General features: G+C 42.1%; 1 protein-coding gene across 2 annotated transcripts in view; it reads left to right on the plus strand.

The window, feature by feature from the left end:
- The window catches only part of ralgapa2 (Ral GTPase activating protein catalytic subunit alpha 2), a 474,330-nt gene that overhangs the window by 293,867 nt on the left and 161,389 nt on the right, over positions 1–19,074 (plus strand). For both annotated transcript variants that reach the window (XM_080200068.1, XM_080200069.1), the window contains one exon: positions 14,733–14,891. In XM_080200068.1, coding sequence (XP_080056194.1) covers positions 14,733–14,891 — 159 coding nt within the window. The remainder of the gene's footprint in view (positions 1–14,732; positions 14,892–19,074) is intronic.

Here is a 19,074-nt window from a genome sequence, read left to right on the forward strand (position 1 = left end):
GGTGTAGCCTTACCATGCCTTTATACAGCTGCAACATAATCTCACTGTTTTTAAACTCATCTCCCTTGCAGTGAAGGGCAAAATTCCATTTGTTGCTTTAATTACCTGCTGCACCTGCAAACCAACTTCTTGTGATTCTTGCACAAGGACGTCCAGGCCCCTCTGCACAGCAGCATGCTGCAATTTTTTACCATTTAAATCATCTATTTTGCTGTTATTCCTACCAAAATGGATGACCTTACATTTACCAACATTGAACTGTATCCCAGAGCATTGTGGGAGACTAGGGAGGAAATTGTGGGTCTTCTAACAGATATTTGAACCATTGATAGCCACAGTTGAGGTGCCTGAAGATTGGGGGGTGGGCAAATGTTGTGCCTTTGTTTAACAAGGGCTGCAGGGAAAAGCCTGGGAACTGGGATGGATAGGATAGAGGTGGAGAGGCTCTTCCCGCTCAGAAAGAACAGTAGGACTAGAGGGCACAGCCTCAGGATAAAGGGGGGGCGGTTTAGAACGGAGTTGAGGAGGAACTTCTTCACTCAAAGGGTGGTGAATCTCTGGAATTCTCTGCCCGTTGAAGTGATGGAGGCTGCCTCACTCAATATTTTTAAGACGCGGGTTGATAGGTTTTTGATAGGCAAGGGGATTACGGGTTATGGGGAGAGGGCGGGAATGTGGAACTGAGCCACGACAGATCAGCCATGATCTTATTGAATGGCGGGGCAGGCTCGAGGGGCTAGATGGCCTACTCCTGCTCCTATTTCTTATGTTCTTATATAGGGAAGTGAGCATAACATCAAAAGTTGGAAGGTATTTGGAGACACAGGATCTATAGCATTTGGAGACACAGGATCTATGGCATTTGGAGACACAGGATCTATGGCATTTGGAGACACAGGATTGATTAGGGACAGTCAGCGTGGGTTTGAGAGTGGAAAATCATGCCTCATGAATTTGATTGAGTTTTTTGAAGAGGTAACCAAGAAGGTGGATGAGGGCAGTGCAGTTGGCGTTTTCTACATGGACTTTAGCAAGGCTTTTAACAAGGTACCACACGGTAGGTTGTTGCATAAGGTTAAATCTCACAGGATCCAAGTGAGGTAGCCAATCGGATACAGAATTGGCTTGATGACAGAAGTTAGAGTTGTTTTTCAAACTGGAGACTTGTGACCAGCTGTCTGCTTCAGGGATCGGTGTTGGGTTCACTGTTAATTGTCATTTGTATTAATAATTTGGATGAAAATTTAGGAGGCATGGATAGTAAGTTTGCACATGACACCAAGATTGGGGACACAGTGGACAGTGAAGAAGGTTACCTAGGATTGCAACGGGATCTTGGATCAGCCAGTGGGCTGATGAATGGCAGATGATGTTTAATTTTGATAAATGTGAGGTGAGGCATTTGGGTAGATTGAACCAGGGCAGGACTTACTCAGTTAAAGGTAGTGTATTGGGGAGAGTTATAGAACAAAGAGACCTAGGGGTACAGGTTCATAGCTCCTTGAAAGTGGAAGCACAGGTGGATAGGGTGGTGAAGAGGAGATTCAACATGCTTGGTTTCATTGGTCAGAACATTGATTACAGGAGTTGGACATCTTGTTAAAATTGTACGAGACATTGATAAAGAATGCTGTGTACAGTTCTGGTCACCCTATTATAGAAAGGATATTATTAAACTAGAAAGAGTGCAGAAGAGATTTACCAGGATGCTACCAGGGCTGGATGGTTTGAGTAATAAGGAGAGGCTGGATAGACTGGGACTTTTTTCCCTGGAGCATAGGAGGCTTAGGGGTAATCTTATAGAGGGGCATAGATGAGATAGATGGTCAACATCTTTCCCTAAAGGTAGGGGAGTCTAAAATTAGAGGACATAGGCTTAAGGTGAGAGGGGAAAGACACAGCATGGATTCATAAATAAGGGCCCAGAGGGGCAACTTTTTCACACGCAGGTTGGTGAGTGTCTGGAATGAGCTGCCAGAGGTAGTAGTAGAGGTGGGTACAAATTTGTCTTTTGAAAACAGTAAGATTAGTATAGAGGGGTATGGGTCAAACGTGGGCAATTGGCACTAGCTTAATGGTTAAAAACTGGGCGGCATGAACAAGTTGGGCCAAAGGGCCTGTTTCCATGCTGTAAACATCTGTGACTAAGTGATGCTGTTTGTCAAGTATCTGGGCCAGTCTTGGACTCGTTCTTCAGTGCAGCTACATCATGTTCTCTCGTGTCAGTTTCTTCACAAGTTGTAAATTACTTCTGTACACTCATCAGTGTCCTAATTCCTGGTGTAAGCCTCTGTTGGAACTTCACGTTCAGAAATCATTTTCACACATATCGCTCTCAGTTGGATGTGATCTCTAGTGAACGTTTTTCCAAATTTTCTGTTTGGGCTGTGTTCCTTACGCTTTGCGCTCCTGCATCGTGTTTGATGCTAATCTCTCTGCCCCCTCCCACAAATCCTTGTTTTGCATTTGTCGAAGGTTTTCCAAATATATCATGATCATACTGTGTATTTTGCCAATCAACTTAATCATCCAGGTGGCACGGTTAGCACTGCTGCCTCACAGCACCAGGGACCCGGCTTGGTTCACTGTCTGTGTGGAGTTTGCACATTCTCCCTGTGTCAGTGTGGGTTTCCTCCGGGTGCTCCAGTTTCCTCCCACAGTCCAAAGATGAGAGCGTTAGGTTGATTGACCATGTTAAGTTGACTCTTAGTGTCAGGGGGATTGGCAGGGTAAGTATGAGAGTTTGCGGGAATAGGGCTGGGTGGGATTGTGGTGGGTGCGGACTCAATGGGCCAAGTGGCCTCCTTCTGCACTGTAGGGATTCTATGAAATGCAATGAAATTTCACCATCTTTAAAACGATGCAGCACTCGCTAATTCTTCCTGACTGTCTGGTAAAAGGGGGTCTTCTGTCTCAATATCTTTTGTCTAATTCCCCCAGTGTCACGTGGTGGCCAGACTATCAAATACAGTTCTCTTAAAAGTTCATAGGTAAAGACGCAACATCTCTGCGAAAACCTTATTTATCTCATCTATACTTTCCTTTCACTGGAATAATTTCTTATAACGTTTCTCCTCTCTCACCAACCCCCCCCAACAGGTGACCATACTATTTTAATCAGAAAGGAAAGATAGATAATGAAAATAAACTAGTTCAAAATATAAAAAAGATAATAAAAGTTTTTACAAATATATAAAAAAGAGAGTGGCTAGAGTGAATGTTGGACCCTTGGAGGATGAGAGGGGGGATTTAATAGTGGGAAACGTGGAAATGGTTGAGACTTTAAATAAGTTTTTTGTGTCGGTCTTCACGGTGGAGGACACGAATAGCTTACCGAATATTAACGATCGCGGGTTGGTGGGAAGTGAGGTCCTTAATACGATTACTGTTACTAAAGAGGTAGTGCTTGGTAGACTAATGGGACTGAAGGTAGACAAGTCCCTGGGCCCGGATGGAAAGCACCCGAGGATACTGAAAGAAATGGCAGAAGTAATAGCAGATGCGTTAGTAATTATTTATCAGAATTCACTGGACTGTGGGGAAGTGTCGGCTGATTGGAAAACAGCTACTGTTATGCCGCTGTTTTAAAAAAGGAAGTAGACAAAAGGCGGGTAACTACAGGCCGGTTAGCTTAATGTCCGTAGTTGGGAAAATGCTGGAATCCATCATTAAAGAAGAAATAGCAGGACACCTGGAAAAGAATGGTTCGATCAAGCAGACGCAGCATAGATTCATGAAGGGAAAGTCGTGTTTGACGAATTTACTGGATTTTTATGAAGATGTGACTACTGCAGTTGACAGAGGGGAACCAGTGGATGTGGTGTTTTTAGATTTCCAGAAGGCGTTCGATAAGGTGCCTCAAAAGGTTGCTGCAGAAGGTTAGGCTACACAGAGTAGGGGGTAAAATGTTAGCATGGACTGAGGATTGGCTATCTAACAGGAAGCAGACAGTTGGAGTAAATGGGTGCTTTTCTGGTTGGCAGTTGGTGACTAGTGGCATGCTGCAGGGATCAGTGCTGGGGCCTCAACTGTTTACCTCATACATAGATGACAATCTGGAGGAGGCGATTGAGTGTAGGGTAACAAAGTTTGCTGATGACACAAAGATGAGTGGGAAAGCGAATTGCATGGAGGACACAAAGTCTGCAGAGAGATTTGGATAGGCTTAGTGAGTGGGCAAGGATCTGGCAGATGGAGCATAACGTTGGCAAATGTGAGGTTATCCACTTTGGAAGAAATAATAGTAAAATGGAATATTATTTAAATGGTGAAAAATTACAACATGCTACTGTGCAGAGGGACCTGGGGGTCCTTGTGCATGAATCGCAAAAACTCAGTCTGCAGTTGCAGCAGGTGACCAAGGAGGCAAATGGAATGTTAGCCTTTATCGCGAGGGGGATAGAATATAAAAGCAGGGAGGTCTTGCTGCAATTGTACAAGGCACTGGTGAGGCTGCAACTAGAGTACTGTGTGCAGTTTTGGTCCCCTTATTTGGGAAAGGATATATTGGCCTTGGAGGGAGTACAGAGAATGTTCACCAGATTGATACCGAAGATGAGGGGGTTAACTTATGAGGAGAGATTGAGTAGTTTGGGCCTGTACCCGTTGGAGTTTAGAAGGCTGAGGGGGGATCTTATAGAGACACATAAGATAATGAAGGGATGAGATAGGGTAGAGGTAGAGAGATCCTTTCCACTCAGAAAGTAAACAAGAACTACAGGGCATAGCCTCAAAATAAGGGGGGGGGGGGTGGTTCAGTTTAGAACAGAGTTCAGGAGGAACTTCTTGTCTGAGGGTGATGAATCTCTGGAATTCTCTGCCCATTGAAGTGGTGGAGGCTACCTCGTTGAATATGTTTAAGTCACGTGTAGATAGATTTCTGATCAATAAGGGAATTAAGGGTTATGGGGAGCAGGCGGGTAAGTGGAACTGATCCACTTCAGATCAGCTATGATCTTATTGAATGGCGGGGCAGGCTCGAGGGGCTGGATGGCCTACTCCTGCTCCTATTATGTTCTTATGTTCTGACTACTTTCCTCAATGCTCCCACGGTCTTCTCTGAACCCCTGATGTGTTCCTGATTTTATTGTTTTTTTTGTTATCATACGTGTCCATCTCTGGATCTACATCACTTTGATACTCAGTCACCGTTCCTCTCAACTTTAGGCTCCAGTATGGAACATTTGTTTTGCACGTCTCTCAGTGCTCAAGCTATCCGCATATGATTTAATAGTATTGAGTGTTGAATAAAGCTCAATAACTTATGTTAAATAATGAAACAGCAGTGTTATGAGACCAGTGATATTCCTCGTAACAACCAAAATCAACTCATTCTATACAAAATGCAATCAGTCACATGAATCAATAAGCCTTCACGTGCTTTGTTTTTCACTAGTTCCTTGAAACCTGATAAGTATTTAGTTGTGAATGAAAGTATCGATTTGTAAGTGTGAGCTTAAGTCAGAGCAGATCTGTATTTCGATTTTCTATTGAAGAATAGAACAAAAGAGATTATTTGAACATAGAAATCAGACAAAGGAGAGCAATCTTGTCTGAATACTTCTCACATAACACAACCCTCAAATTCAAGTACTTCCTCTCTCAGAATTAGTTTCAATCTGTCACCTTCAATCATTTCCACTATGAAGTTGCTGTATCTCATCAATGGGGTGTCAAGCAATCTGCCGTGGCAATTTAATGGGTCAGCCAGAAATCTAATCTAAAGCCTTCTCAAACTCAAACCTTTGAATTGTTGAACTATCTTGAAGACTCAGAAGAGGAGTTATGGAAACTTGCAGCACTATCTTCTGCCATATTACCATTTTCATATGACTTAATTGTGGATTGGAAATTGTAACAATTCACCTGTGTCAGAAGCATCGATAAATAAAACACGCTTTCATAAGTTCTGGTCATCACTTCATCTTTCCTTACATTTCCAGTTTAATTTGACTGGATGCAGCAAATGTCTGGTGACAACCCAACTCAAAAACCCACAAAGGGCAGGTCTATATTTGGCCTACATTTTCTTATTGATGCTTTCAAAGGGTGACATTATTTCCACCATAAAATTAGCTTGCTGTGGAAGGTCTGAAGGAAGAGTTCAGCCAATGATTTTTTTCAACCACTTATTTGATTGAACCATGATTCACTGCATAGGTTTCAAAGTGGTTCACAACTTCTTAAAAACTCACTTCAAAATATGCTTCAGGCTCAGTTGCTTTAATAGCAATTCATTATAATGTCCAGAATTGTGTCACAAGCTTCACAAAGCCTTGCTAATCCTCTTAATGATATTGCTTGTACACCTTTTGTAGCAATTATAGTAAGTGTTTGGATCCCAGCTGATATGACTGCACAATCAGGACCCAGAGTGGAAACCATAGCTTGATAGACTTTTATTTTTTGTTTGGAGACATCATTCACAGGACTGCAAATTAACTTTTAACAACAGACTAAAACATTTATTGAACATGAAAAAATAAACTAACCCAGTACTCCTTCACCCCACCTGTATCTTTGCAGACATGCACATTTTTAAAGGTAAATTGCAAAATATATCTTGAATGTAATATCCCTGTAAATAGACAGTCCATTTAAACCAATAAGCTGTCTGTGCTCAGGTCACACTCTGAAATCAAGTGGTAGGTGCCATTCAATATAACAACTGTTGGTTTCTCATCAAATCCTCTCAGATACTTGTCACACTACGAACTAATTGGTCTCACTGGAATACCAGCTTCCACATGAGGATTCCCAAACTCCACTCTCAAAGAAACCTACCTTAGAATCTTCTCCCAAACAATCCTTTCTCTTGGATGCCTTCATCAAGAATCCACTTCCAGGATTTCAGTGTCTCCTTTCAGTATTCCTCTGCCTTGGATTGCCACGTGGGTTCAAGCTTCCAAACAATCTCTCAGATACTCAGCCATGCCATCAGAACACTACAGCTTCATGGCTGTATTAACGTGTCATCAAACTTTTAACTTATCTCAGATGTTTGATTTCTTACTTAACTGACTTTAAACCTGGTTTGTGAGCTATCTCTTCAACTCAGAATACTGTTGCTACCTTATACTTGACTTCGGAACAGGACCTTGTTCAACTACTTTTTCTTCATTCCTTTAACTTAACTGTCTTCCTGTGATGTATTTTTTGTCCCAACTTCCTGGTTTCTGGATTTGTGTTCTTTTGGGAAGTCTGGTTTTGGCAGCTCCTTGGTCCTGCCCAGCTGCTGCTGAGTCCAGCTTAAAGATCAACTCAAAAGTTCTTCCTAACCTAGGGTGGCCCCTGGTTGCTAAGCAACAACCAATTTTTTAACCGGTTTGTTTTTGTCGTAAATCTTTTAATTACAGTACAGACAGTTTGAAATAAAACCAAAACCCACAGATGCAGACACCTTTGTTTAACATATGCAAACTGAAGTTTTAACCTTTTGTACACAACTACAGAATTAAACATACTTAAAGCTATACATTACTTCTAATACCCACAAATACAAATATAAATCACTTAAAACTGTCTATATTTCCTGACACAAGAAAAGTGAGTAGCTAGTGAGTACTTTAAAATAAGTTTTACTGACCAAAAGTTGGTTAAATGGCGGAGCAGTTCTGACCTTTGAAGTGCACATCCTATTTCATGTGGCACAAAGAAGACTTGAAGAGCAATAGTGATAGGACATTCAATAGTTAGAGAAATAGCCACAGACATGAAATAGTTCGAGAAACAGCCACAGAGATACAATATAAAACAAAGGCCACAACTCTAAAGTGGAACATGAGCAGAGGGACTTGGTTGTATGTGTAAACAAATCATTGAAGGTGGCAGGATAGATTGAGAAAGTAGTTAAACAAGCCTATAGCATCTTGGCTTTATGGGGGCATAGAAAACAAAAACAAGGAAGCTATGCTAAACCTGTATAAAACATTGGTTTGACCTCAACTGGAGTAATTCATTCAGTTTTGGGTAGCACACCTTAGGATGGATGAGATGGCATTAGAAGGTGCAGATATGATGCACAAAAATGCTTCCAGAATGAGGTGCTTCAGTTAAGTGTAAAGATTGGAAAAGTTGGGATTGTTCTCCTTGAAAAAGAGAGGGTCGAGTGGAGATTTGATAGAGGCAGTCAAGATCATGAGGTTTCTGGATAGAGTATATAGGAAGAAACTGTTTCCTTTGATGAATGGATGGAGAAGCAGAAGGTATTTGGCAAAAGAAGCAATGATGACATGAGGAAGAACTTTCTCATGCTGTCAGTACGTAAAGTCTTGAATGCATTGCCTGAGAGTCTGATGGAGTTGGGGTAAATTGAGGCTTTCAAAAAGGAATTGGATAATTACGTAAAAAAGAACATTTCCCAGGGCTACTGGGAAAAGGCAGGAGAGTGGGCTTAATATTGTACCTATGGAAATAGAGAATTCACAGCACAGAAACAGTTCCTTTGGCACAACCATGTTGGTGTTTCCACTTCACATGTTTGCAGATGTGACCAAGGGGCAATATACAAATGAAAAAGAGGAGACAACATGAAGGAAAAGGAGGCATGACTAGAGATACACTGGCAACAATTTGATTGGTAAGATTTGGAGCCAAGCCAAAGCAGGTCTGTTGAGTTTTATGACAGAGGAGAGAAGTTAGAATCAAACATTTTAGTCAACCATACTAAAGCTGCATAGATGTCGGTCAAAGACAATGGAGTGTGATCACAGATACTGTCGTGTATAATTTTGATTAGAGTCTATGATGGGCAGAAATCTAATTAGAGAGCTTGAAACAGGATATATCAGAAAAGATGGACAAACCTGTGGGAGTTGACAATACTTCCAAATACTTGGGAAGGGAGATTAAAGATGAGAAGACCAATTCTCCCCATCCCGCTGCATCGATTTTTGTAGCGCAGCAGGCCAGGAGACTCAAATTGATGGCGTTTTGTGGGCTCCCCGCTGGGCTCCACGACCTCTGCAATTCTCTAGCAGCCAAATTTCCAGCACTGTCAGCTCTGTGTCAGAAATCGACAGAGCTGAAGAAATTATGCATTAAATGGGGGTGGGGGGGGGGGTCCTGCTGATGCTCTGCATTTGGGCTAAGTGACAAAGGGAGGGAGGCCAGCGATCAGGACTGCACATTGGGTTGGGGGGGTGGTCGGGAGCTGCCCGGGGTTTTGGGGGGGGAAGTCTCGAGGCTGGCCCAGGCATGTTTGGGAGGGTCAGCGGTTGGGCCGTGGTGGTGGGGGGCAGAGTGGTGCAGTGATGGGGGAGGGTGTGGGGAGGACCAGTGATCGCACAGTCGGGTGAGGGGGGCTGTGATGCGGGGTTGTGGAGCTGGCCAGCGATTTGGGTGGGGGGTGGTTGCACAATTGGCGGTGCTGGCCAGCCCGACTGCCACCCCCACAATCTGGAGCCCGGCAGTGTGGGACCACTGTGCATGAATCATTCTCGGCACTGACAGATCAGCACAGGCACGGTGGCCCGCTCAGCACCATGCTGCCGGCCTCTCCTGTGGGAATAGGCCCTGCTCTCTGATTTTCATCGTGATTCATCCTAGTGCACTCTGCAGTGCACAGTGTGTGGGAGATTCATTTTGAAACTTCCACTGAAAAAAAAGCATGATTTACTCCAGTTTCCACACAAATTCAGGGGCCTCAGCTATTTACCATTTATATAGATGATCTGGAGGACGGAACCAAGCGTATGGTGTTGAAATTTGCTGATGACACCAAGATTGGTGGAACGGCAAATTGTGCGGAGGGTGTGGAGAGTCTGCAGAAGGATCTAGATAGGCTGGGCGAATGGGCCAGGAACTGGCAAATGGAATTTAATGTTGGCAAGTGCGAGGTGGTTCACTTTGGTAGGAATAATGGTAGGAAGGATTATTACTTACGGGGCGAAAAACTGCAGCAGGCGACGGTGCAGAGGGACCTCGGGGTCCTTGTGCATGAGTCGCAAAAACCCAGCTTGCAGGTGCAGCAGGTGGTCAGGAAGGCGAATGGGATGCTGGCCTTCGTAGCGAGGGGGATTGAATATAAAAGTAAGGGAGGTCTTGCTGCGGCTGTATAGGGCATTGGTGAGGCCGCAGCTGGAGTACTGTGTGCAGTTTTGGGCGCCGTACTTACGCAAGGATATTTTGGCCTTGGAGGGAGTGCAGAGGAGGTTTACTAGGCTGATACCGGAGTTGAGGGGGTTGAGCTATGAGGAGAGGCTGAATAAACTAGGCTTGTACTCGTTAGAGTTTAGAAGAATGAGGGGAGATCTCATTGAGACGTATAAGATGATGAATGGGATGGATAGGATAGAGGTGGAGAGACTCTTCCCGCTCAGAAAGGATAGTAGGACTAGGGGGCACAGCCTCAAGATAAAGGGGGGGCGGTTTAGAACGGAGTTGAGGAGGAACTTCTTCACTCAAAGGGTGGTGAATCTCTGGAATTCTCTGCCCGTTGAAGTGGTGGAGGCTACCTCGCCAAATACTTTTAAGACGCGGGTTGATGGGCTTTCGATAAGAGAGGGGATTAAGGGTTATGGGGAGAGGGCGGGAATGTGGAACTGAGCCACGACAGATCAGCCATGATCTTATTGAATGGCGGGGCAGGCTCAAAGGGCTAGATGGCCTACTCCTGCTCCTATTTCTTATGTTCAACAGTTTGTTTTTAGAGAATCATCCCCAAGCTGGTGGATTTGCAATAACAGAAAAGTTTTTAATGAGACTGACAGGTTTTGAAAGGGAGAGGCGTAGTACAAAATAAGAATGTATGTGGCACATGCCAATTGTTTTCCTCTTCATTATGTTCCAAGCATTCTTTTACAATGTGATCGTCTCTTCCTGAGGCAATATGGTTGGCATTTTTTTGTAAGAAAATATTATTGTTCAGGAATTGCTTCACCTCCTCCCTCCTCAAACAGAATCCAGTTAAAAAGCAGAAATGTCAATATTTAGGGTTACTTTCACTGAAACCCCATAAATTAGAAACTGGCTAATGCTTTTGAAGATAAAATGACCTTTGACACATGATGGCCCCTTGCCCTATTTAGAAAATGACAGTTCCCCTCTCAAAGCCACCTTTTCGTATCCTGTTCACAAAATGATGCTTCCGACGTCCTAGCCCAGAGAGCAACACCTATTGAGATCTCATCTAAGGATAACCATCTGCTTGTCAGGAATGGAAGAGTCACATATTGGCCACTGTGTGCATGGTACCTCATAGAAGTTAAGTGGTAGAACAGTTTTGTAATTGTTCATTTTTACGAGCTCATTTTATTCCGATTGCCATTTCACCTTTTTGTAATTTCTGTTGCAAAGGTGAACACAAAGGCATACATCTTCCTCAATAACATAATTCAAAAGAAAAACACTTTAAGATTATGTTTTCAAAGAAAGATAAATAACTTGGCTGTTTAGCTAACTGGAAATGAATTTTAACAAATGTTGATATGTGTTTGGAAAGGATCTTGGATGTATATGTACAGTGACCATATTGCTGAAGTTATAAGTCAAATGTTGAATTTAGTGATGTATAATTTTTTTGGGTGGTACTGTTTGAATAGATTTTCAAAGGACCAGTAAATAACAAAATACAAGTATTTTTACGCACTGAAGTTCAGTAAAAATTAATTTTGGCAAATTGTCAGAATAGATGTAATTGCACCCTAAGCTTTATATGAATTGTATGTCATCATGGCTTTACTGAATTGCCTCAGGAAAGATGTGGGTCTTACTGTTCCGTGGTATTGCAACATCTGGCATCATTATCGTAAACTTTTCATCAGAGCATATACTAAAATGAAAATCAATTTGTGCATCAGCATGCTACAGTCCTCTGACTGTATCTCACCAAATCACAGTAAATGGTTTAAAAAAATGAGCTGCAAAAACTGCTGAGACGATTTAGCTGATCAAAAAATGTTTAAGTCGTGGTAAGCTCTCATTTTTGTTGTGTGCCTCCAACCCCATGCTGAACCCTGTGCTCTTATAGTGGAAATTTGTTAGCTTTGTTAGATTGGATTTTTAGCAGCAACAGGGGTTGCAAGCTGTGACAGAGCTGTGCTATTGGATTTGCACAATTCATTTGGCTCCACGAACTGTAATTGCACTTATGTCTTACAAGGCTGTTTTAGCCTGAGGCAGGACTGCAGCAGGAAAACAAATTGGCAGGGTTACAGTAAGAGTGGAGCCGAATGAAAGGCACACATTATCAGTCTACAGGCAGTGCTATTCTTCCAGGACGTTTCTTGGTTAATTTACAAATAAAACTCGGATTTTGAGGAAGAACACACTGTAGCACAAACAAAGGAGGTGGTCAGGCTCTAGAGTCACTGAGTAACAGGGCCACCATGCCTACTTGACAGCAGGAATTTTTCAATCAAATTGACGACTCCATTCTTGAGCCAGCTGGCTTTATAATGCAATTAGCATGAGGGAGGTCAGGCTGTTGGGCGCTGTGCCTTGACCAGTGTCATCAGTGGTGTGCTAGTCGTCCGACTCGCAGCCTGCAACATAACTACAGCCACGATTCAGATGAGTAAATGGGTTGTGTAGAACACTTCTAATTAACCAAGGACTCTGTTGTTTTCTTAGGACAAGTGTTTCTTGGTGTTGACTGTTAGTGTCATTGACTATTATTCACAAAGTAGAATCAAGCATTTCTGTAAGGTCAGCTTGAGGTGAATGATGCAAGATTGAAATGTAGCTAAATCTATTTTCTTTATTGAAAGTAAGAAATTGGGTGACAGAATACTGACCTCAGTGAAGCAGTGGTGTTGATGCTGCGTTATTTTGAGCTTCCCTAACCTAGAAGAAGGAAGAAAGATAAGGCAAAGTTCTAGTGCTCAATAATTGTCCAATACTTATTTGCTGGAAGTACATAAGTGTGGTCAGGATAATAAAGTGGTACGGCAGCTATAATCGTCCTCTAGTTGAACAACACATGGATACTCATGCATTATGAAAAGCCATGAGATGCCAGAAGGCTGCTGCTCATGGATCTATACCCCAGCATGTATTGCTTTATTCATTCATGGAACGATTAAATAATGGAAGGGAAAGAAACAAAATGGTTGAATGATGTGTTGAGTATCATGATTAAATCAGCATCCAAGCACTTGTGCAATATAGTCATTGTACTGCCAATGTTATTTTGTTGCTGTTGCTACTGGAAATAAGCTTGCTGCCAGCACCAGATTTTGCATGCTTCTAGAGGGGCTGGAGGTCAGCACAGCTTTTTTGTTTTGGGACGATTTGTATAATAAAGTACGACGTTCACTTCCGTCGAAAATAAAATCCAGGCACCATTGGGTTGCTATGTTAAATTGCTAATTAGGTGCAGTCCAAATATTTTTGACCTTGTGCGCAAAGTAATCTGGGATTTTGTGGACCACAAGAGTTACTGTCATTTGCTCTAATTCTCTCCGGCTGACAGCCAAATAACACTTTCAGGCTACAATTACAAACCGGGTTTATTGAGAAATTAAATTAGCAGAAGCGAAAGGCAAATGACAGCAGATGAATAAATCACATTGTTACTCATTTAACTTACAGAACCTGTTATAAAGCAGTAAAAAAAATGAAGTTCTGGCACAGGTCCCCAATTATGCTCTTACTCTGGACTTGAGCGTGAAGCCAGTGTTCTTCTTAAGATCAAACTCTCAGTTTTTCATTAATCTCCACGTGTGTGGCAAAAAGAATAACTGGAAAGGCTCCACAGTTATATTTCTTTCATCAGGTGGGCTCTAAGCATTGTACAGTCGGTCAATACCAGGATTGGATACGTTCGCTGAAATTACTGTTGCCGCCTGTAGAGTCAGCAGCCCAAACCAATTAGCTCTGTCTCCTCACAGTGCAGTAATCAAGTTTTCAAACACATCCATTTTTCCTGGACAGATACCTGTTCATCTGCCATCTCTTAACTGTTAATTGCCAGATGAAACAACTTTGTTGCAGACCATCTTGTCTCTGACGTTCTTCTATAAGGAATAAGGTGTGAGAGCTTTCATTTTTAATAGCTTGTCTATAACCATGCATGTTCTCCACACATAATAAGACATAAATGAAGAGTAATAACTCCAAATCACATGAAATATTTTGAACCACAGACCTGATCCAGATAATATGTGTATTTCATCTTACCAGGATGCTCCTAGCCATACAGTAACCAAGTTAAAACAATCACAAGTGAGACCAGACACAGTCTCCTAAAAAGGAATATTAAAAACATTAATTTTTTGATTAAACACGAGATTGATTTCTCAGAAAAACAAGTATGAAACAGTGCATCAAAGCTGAATGTAACTTTTTTTTGCCTTTCTAATATACAAACCACTGCAGTTGCTGAGGAATATCATATTTCTGTTCTGTGTCGTATAATCATAATATTTTGTTTTCAGCATTTTACTACCTCACTTTGGGTGAATGTTCCCAAAATACTGTTTGCACCAGTGAATTCTCTGAGCATAACTATCCCCAGTTTAATTACAATGCACGGTAATTAAGAACATAAAATGTATTTCCACACTTGCAAATTAATCTGAAAACGTTCTTAGAAATACTATAGAATTTGTCATTCCTTTACAAACGTATCCAACTAAAGATTTCAGACAAACTAATTGGAAGAGGTTTTCACCTTTTAATATTATGAAAATTGCAACCTATGAGGCAAATTAATTAAATTTATGGATGTTGACCTCGTAATAAAGCACTGATCACTGCACTACAATTAATCAAGAACCAATTTACCACTGCAGCTCCGTCACCTGGGAAATGACGAAGTTCACATCATCTGGTCTGAGCACACAAGGGACTACCGCAGGGGCATCATTCCTACGGATTTTGGCGATGTCTTAATCGTCATCTATCCGATGAAAAATTGCATGTTCTACGTTCAAATTTTAAAGAAGCCAGAAGTAAGTATAAATTCCACTGATTTATTGAAAGCTGCAGTATATTGTACAATATGGTTCTTTTAGTCCCTGTTAAATCATCAAGCAGTGTTGTTCTGGCAGGAAGTTTCTTGACTAGTTTCTAAGTAAAAGTGAAGTTTGATGGACTGCACTGTTGTATAAAATGAGAGCTGGCAAGGAATCAATAGCTACTGTTTTTGGAGGATCATAGTATTTTATCATAGAGACAGTTCGGCCCACTGCATCTCTAGCAGCTCTCTGATAGCATTTTCCACAGTCCAATCCTCCACTTTTTCTCCCATACTGTGTTATATTCCTCTTGTTCAAGTATCTGTCCACTTAACTTTCAAAACTATAATGAATGCTGCTGTCACCCCACCATCATTTCCACTAAGATATTGTATGTCCCAGTTCCTCCACCTTTTTTTAAAAAAAAACCCTAACCCCTTTGTTCCCCTAGAGATAAGCTTGGATTTGTCTTCTGTTTACTGACTCACTAACCAATCAAAATACTTTGATACATTGAGAAAAGTTTTGAACCCTTTTATCAGATATACTCTTAATTTTTGTTTAAACTAAACTAGTCTTGATTTCTTTCAACTCTGCTCATAACTTATAGCCTCTCATTGTGTTCCATTCAGAAGAGATTTGCTACTGTCAGTTTGTGTAATAATTTCGAACTTCATGTAAGCTTTTCTCTTTAATGACAAGAAAGCTATGGCAGGTGAGGACCTAGAAATGATCATTATCACTAAAGAAGCTGTGTTATTAAGCTAATGGGCTAAAGGTAGACAAGTCTCCTGGCCCAGATGGAATGCATCCCAAGATGCTGGGGAAGTAGTAAATGCACTTGTGGTAATTTACCAAAATTCGCTGGACTCTAGTGTGTCAAAATTTGCAGATGACACTAAGATGTGTGGTAAAGCAAAGTGTGCCGAGGACACTGAACGTCTGCAAAGGGTTATAGGTAGTTTGTGAGTGGGTAAGGGTCTGGCAGATGGAGTACAATGTTGGTAAGTGTGACGTCATCCATTTTGGTAGGAATAACAACAAAATGAACTATTAAATGGTAAAATTGAAGCATGCTGCTGTGCAGAGGGACCTGGGTGTCCCTGCCCATGACTCTCAAAAAGTTGGTTTGCAGGTGCAGTGGGTTAGATTTACAAGGTTGATTCTGGAAATTCAGATTGGAAAAAAGCAAATTTGATGCCACTGTTTTAAAAAGGAGGTAGACAAAAGGTGGGTAACTATAGGCCAGTTAGCTTAACTTCTGTAGTGAGGAAAATGCTTGAATCTATCATCAAGGAAGAAATAGTGAGATAACTGGATAAAAACTGTCCCATTATTGGAATTCATTGAGGATATTACAAGCACAGTGGACAACAGGGAACCAGTGGATGGGGTGTTTCTGGATTTCCAGAAGACATTAGGCAAGGTGCTGCACAAAAGGCTGCTGCATAATATAAAGGTGCACACAATTACAGGTAATGTGTTAGTATGGATAGAGTATTAGTCAACTAACAGAAATTAAAGAGTGGAGATAAATGGTTTTTCTGGTTGGCAATCAGTGATGAGTTATGAGCCTCAGGGGTCTGTGCTAGGACCGCAATTGTTTACAATTTGCATAGATGAGTTGGCGTTGGGGACCAAGTATAGTGTGTCAAAATTAGCAGATGACACTAGTATGTGTTAGAGCAAAGTGTGTAGAGGATATTGAATGTCTGCAAAGAGTTATAGATAGTTTAAGTGAATGGGCAAGGGTTTGGCAGATGGAGTACAATGTTGATAAATGTGAAGTCATCCATTTTGGTAGAGATAACAACAAAATGAACTGTTATTTAAATGGCAGAATTGTAGCATGCATGTCCCTGTGCATGAATCAACAAAAAGTTGGTTTGCAGGTGCAGTGGGTTAGATTCACTAGGTTGATTTAAGATGGTTGACTTATGAGGAGAGACTGAGTAGCCTGGGACTATACGCATTGGAATTTAGAAAAATGAGGGGGGATCTAGTAGAAACACAAAATTATGAACGGAATAGATAAGATAGAAACAGGGAGGTCATTTTTATGGGCAGGTGAAACTCGATCTAGGGGGCATAGCCAGAAAATAAAAGGGAGCAGATTTTAGACTGAGTTGAGAAGGAACTTCTTCACCCAAAGGGTTGTGAATCTGTGGAATTCTCTGCCCAGTGATGCAGTTGAATATTTTAAAGGCAAAGACAGATTTTTGAACAATAAAGGAATTGAGGGTTATGGTGAGCAGGTGGGTAAGTGGAGCTGAGTCCATGAGAAGATCAGCCATGATCTTATTAAATGGCGGAATAGGCTCGAGGGCGAACTGGCCTACACCTGCTCCCAGTTTTTATGCTCTTTCAAAAACTTCACAGCACTTAGAAAAAGACTGAACCCCCTTTGATTCGGAAGCTGTGACTCTTCAGTAATCTTCCCTTTTAAGCTTGTATGCATTCTAAACATCAAAATCATCCTACTTTCAGTGATTGGTCTGTGCAATGACAGGTAAATGTAAGATTATCATACATTTTATCATAAGGTCATAAATCACAAATTTACATTCAGACAGCTTGATAAGAAATGTTTCTGCGCAAACTAAATAGAATTAGCAGTACAGACATTCACTACAATTCTAGAGTATAGATATAAAATGTAAAGACGGGCAAAATTTGGCATGGATTACTTTCTCAGTTCCTAATTCCCCTTCATTAGTGTTGACAGTAAGATCCAGCTGAATCTTCTGTAGGTGATGGGGCTCTTGACTGCCAACTAGAAAGCCACTGAGACTCTGTGTCATCTCTTTAAGACTTGCTACATTCTGAGCCAAGCAGGCTTAACAGGCCAGCAACAAGTTTTCTCTGGGATCAAAGATCAGCCGGAACAGAAGTTCTGCCCAATGAAAGTTGCTGACCACTTATAGGCTAGCAACTTTTCTGTACTCAGCAGTGCCACCAGGGAGTTGGTGCCAGTTGCCAGTACTACACTGTCCCAAGACCAGGATTGAGGAAGCACCCAGGCCCAAGTAAATGATGGCGGGTGTAGGTTGTGGGTGATGAGGGGGGCCATCGGCATGTGCAAGAAATTGCTTTTAGCCAGGTCTCTCCTCCCCTCCCAATGCTCAGTCATACCTTTTGGTGCAACTTGTCCATGTGGCCCTTTTTTTAACCCCTAATCTAGTCTCAATTGCCTGCATTTGGCCCATATTGATCACTACCTTTGAAGAAGGGATGTCCCAGGAGCCCACAAATCATCTGCCTGCCACTGGGTTAATACTGGCTGTGGTGCGATGAAGCCACCTCCCCAGGGATGATGGCAGCATAGTGGTAATGTCACTGGACCAATAACCCAGAGACCCAGATGAATGTTCTGGGGAGGGTTCAAATTCCACCATGGCAGCTGATGGAATTTAAATTCAATTAATCACATCTGGAATTGAAAGCTAATCTGTAATTGTGAACATTAAGCTATCATCATTTGTCATAAAAATGCATCTGGTTCACTAATGTCCTCTGCCACTCTTACCTGGTCTGATCCACATGTAATTCCAGAACCGCAGTGATGTGGTTGATGTGGCCTAACAAGCCACTTGAGAGCATTTAGGGAGGGCAACAATTGCTGCCCTTGGCAGCAACATTCTCCATCCTATAAATTAAAAAAAATGAGGGCATTAATTGGGCACATGGGTCTTAATTGGACATAGAATCGTAGAGTCATAGAATCCCTGCAGTACAAGAGGAGGCCATTTGGCCCATCGAGTCTGAATCAATCACAGTCCCACCCAGGCCCTATTCCTATAACCCTCATTTACCCTGTTAACCTCCCTCACAGGGTCAACTTAGCATGGCCAATCAACCTAACCTGCACATCTTTGGACTGTGGGAGGAAACTGGAGCATCCGGAGGCAACCCACGCAGACACGGGGAGAAAGTGCAAACTCCACACAGGCAGTGACCCAAGACGGGAATTGAACCCGGATCTATGGTGCTGTACAACAGTAGAGCTAACCACTATGCCACCATGCTGCCCAACCACTGTCACCGTGCCACCCATCGAGTTGCGACAGGATGGTTTTCTCTATTCTCCCACCCAATCAAATGGCTCTACGTGCCATCAAATGCCAGAGCTTAAAGCCTAGGCAGATGAAAGCGCACGTGCCGATGATGGATTGATAAA

This window comes from Carcharhinus amblyrhynchos, chromosome 12, assembly GCF_965287045.1.
Source record: "Carcharhinus amblyrhynchos chromosome 12, sCarAmb.v2.hapA, whole genome shotgun sequence".
Classification (NCBI taxonomy): domain Eukaryota; kingdom Metazoa; phylum Chordata; class Chondrichthyes; order Carcharhiniformes; family Carcharhinidae; genus Carcharhinus; species Carcharhinus amblyrhynchos.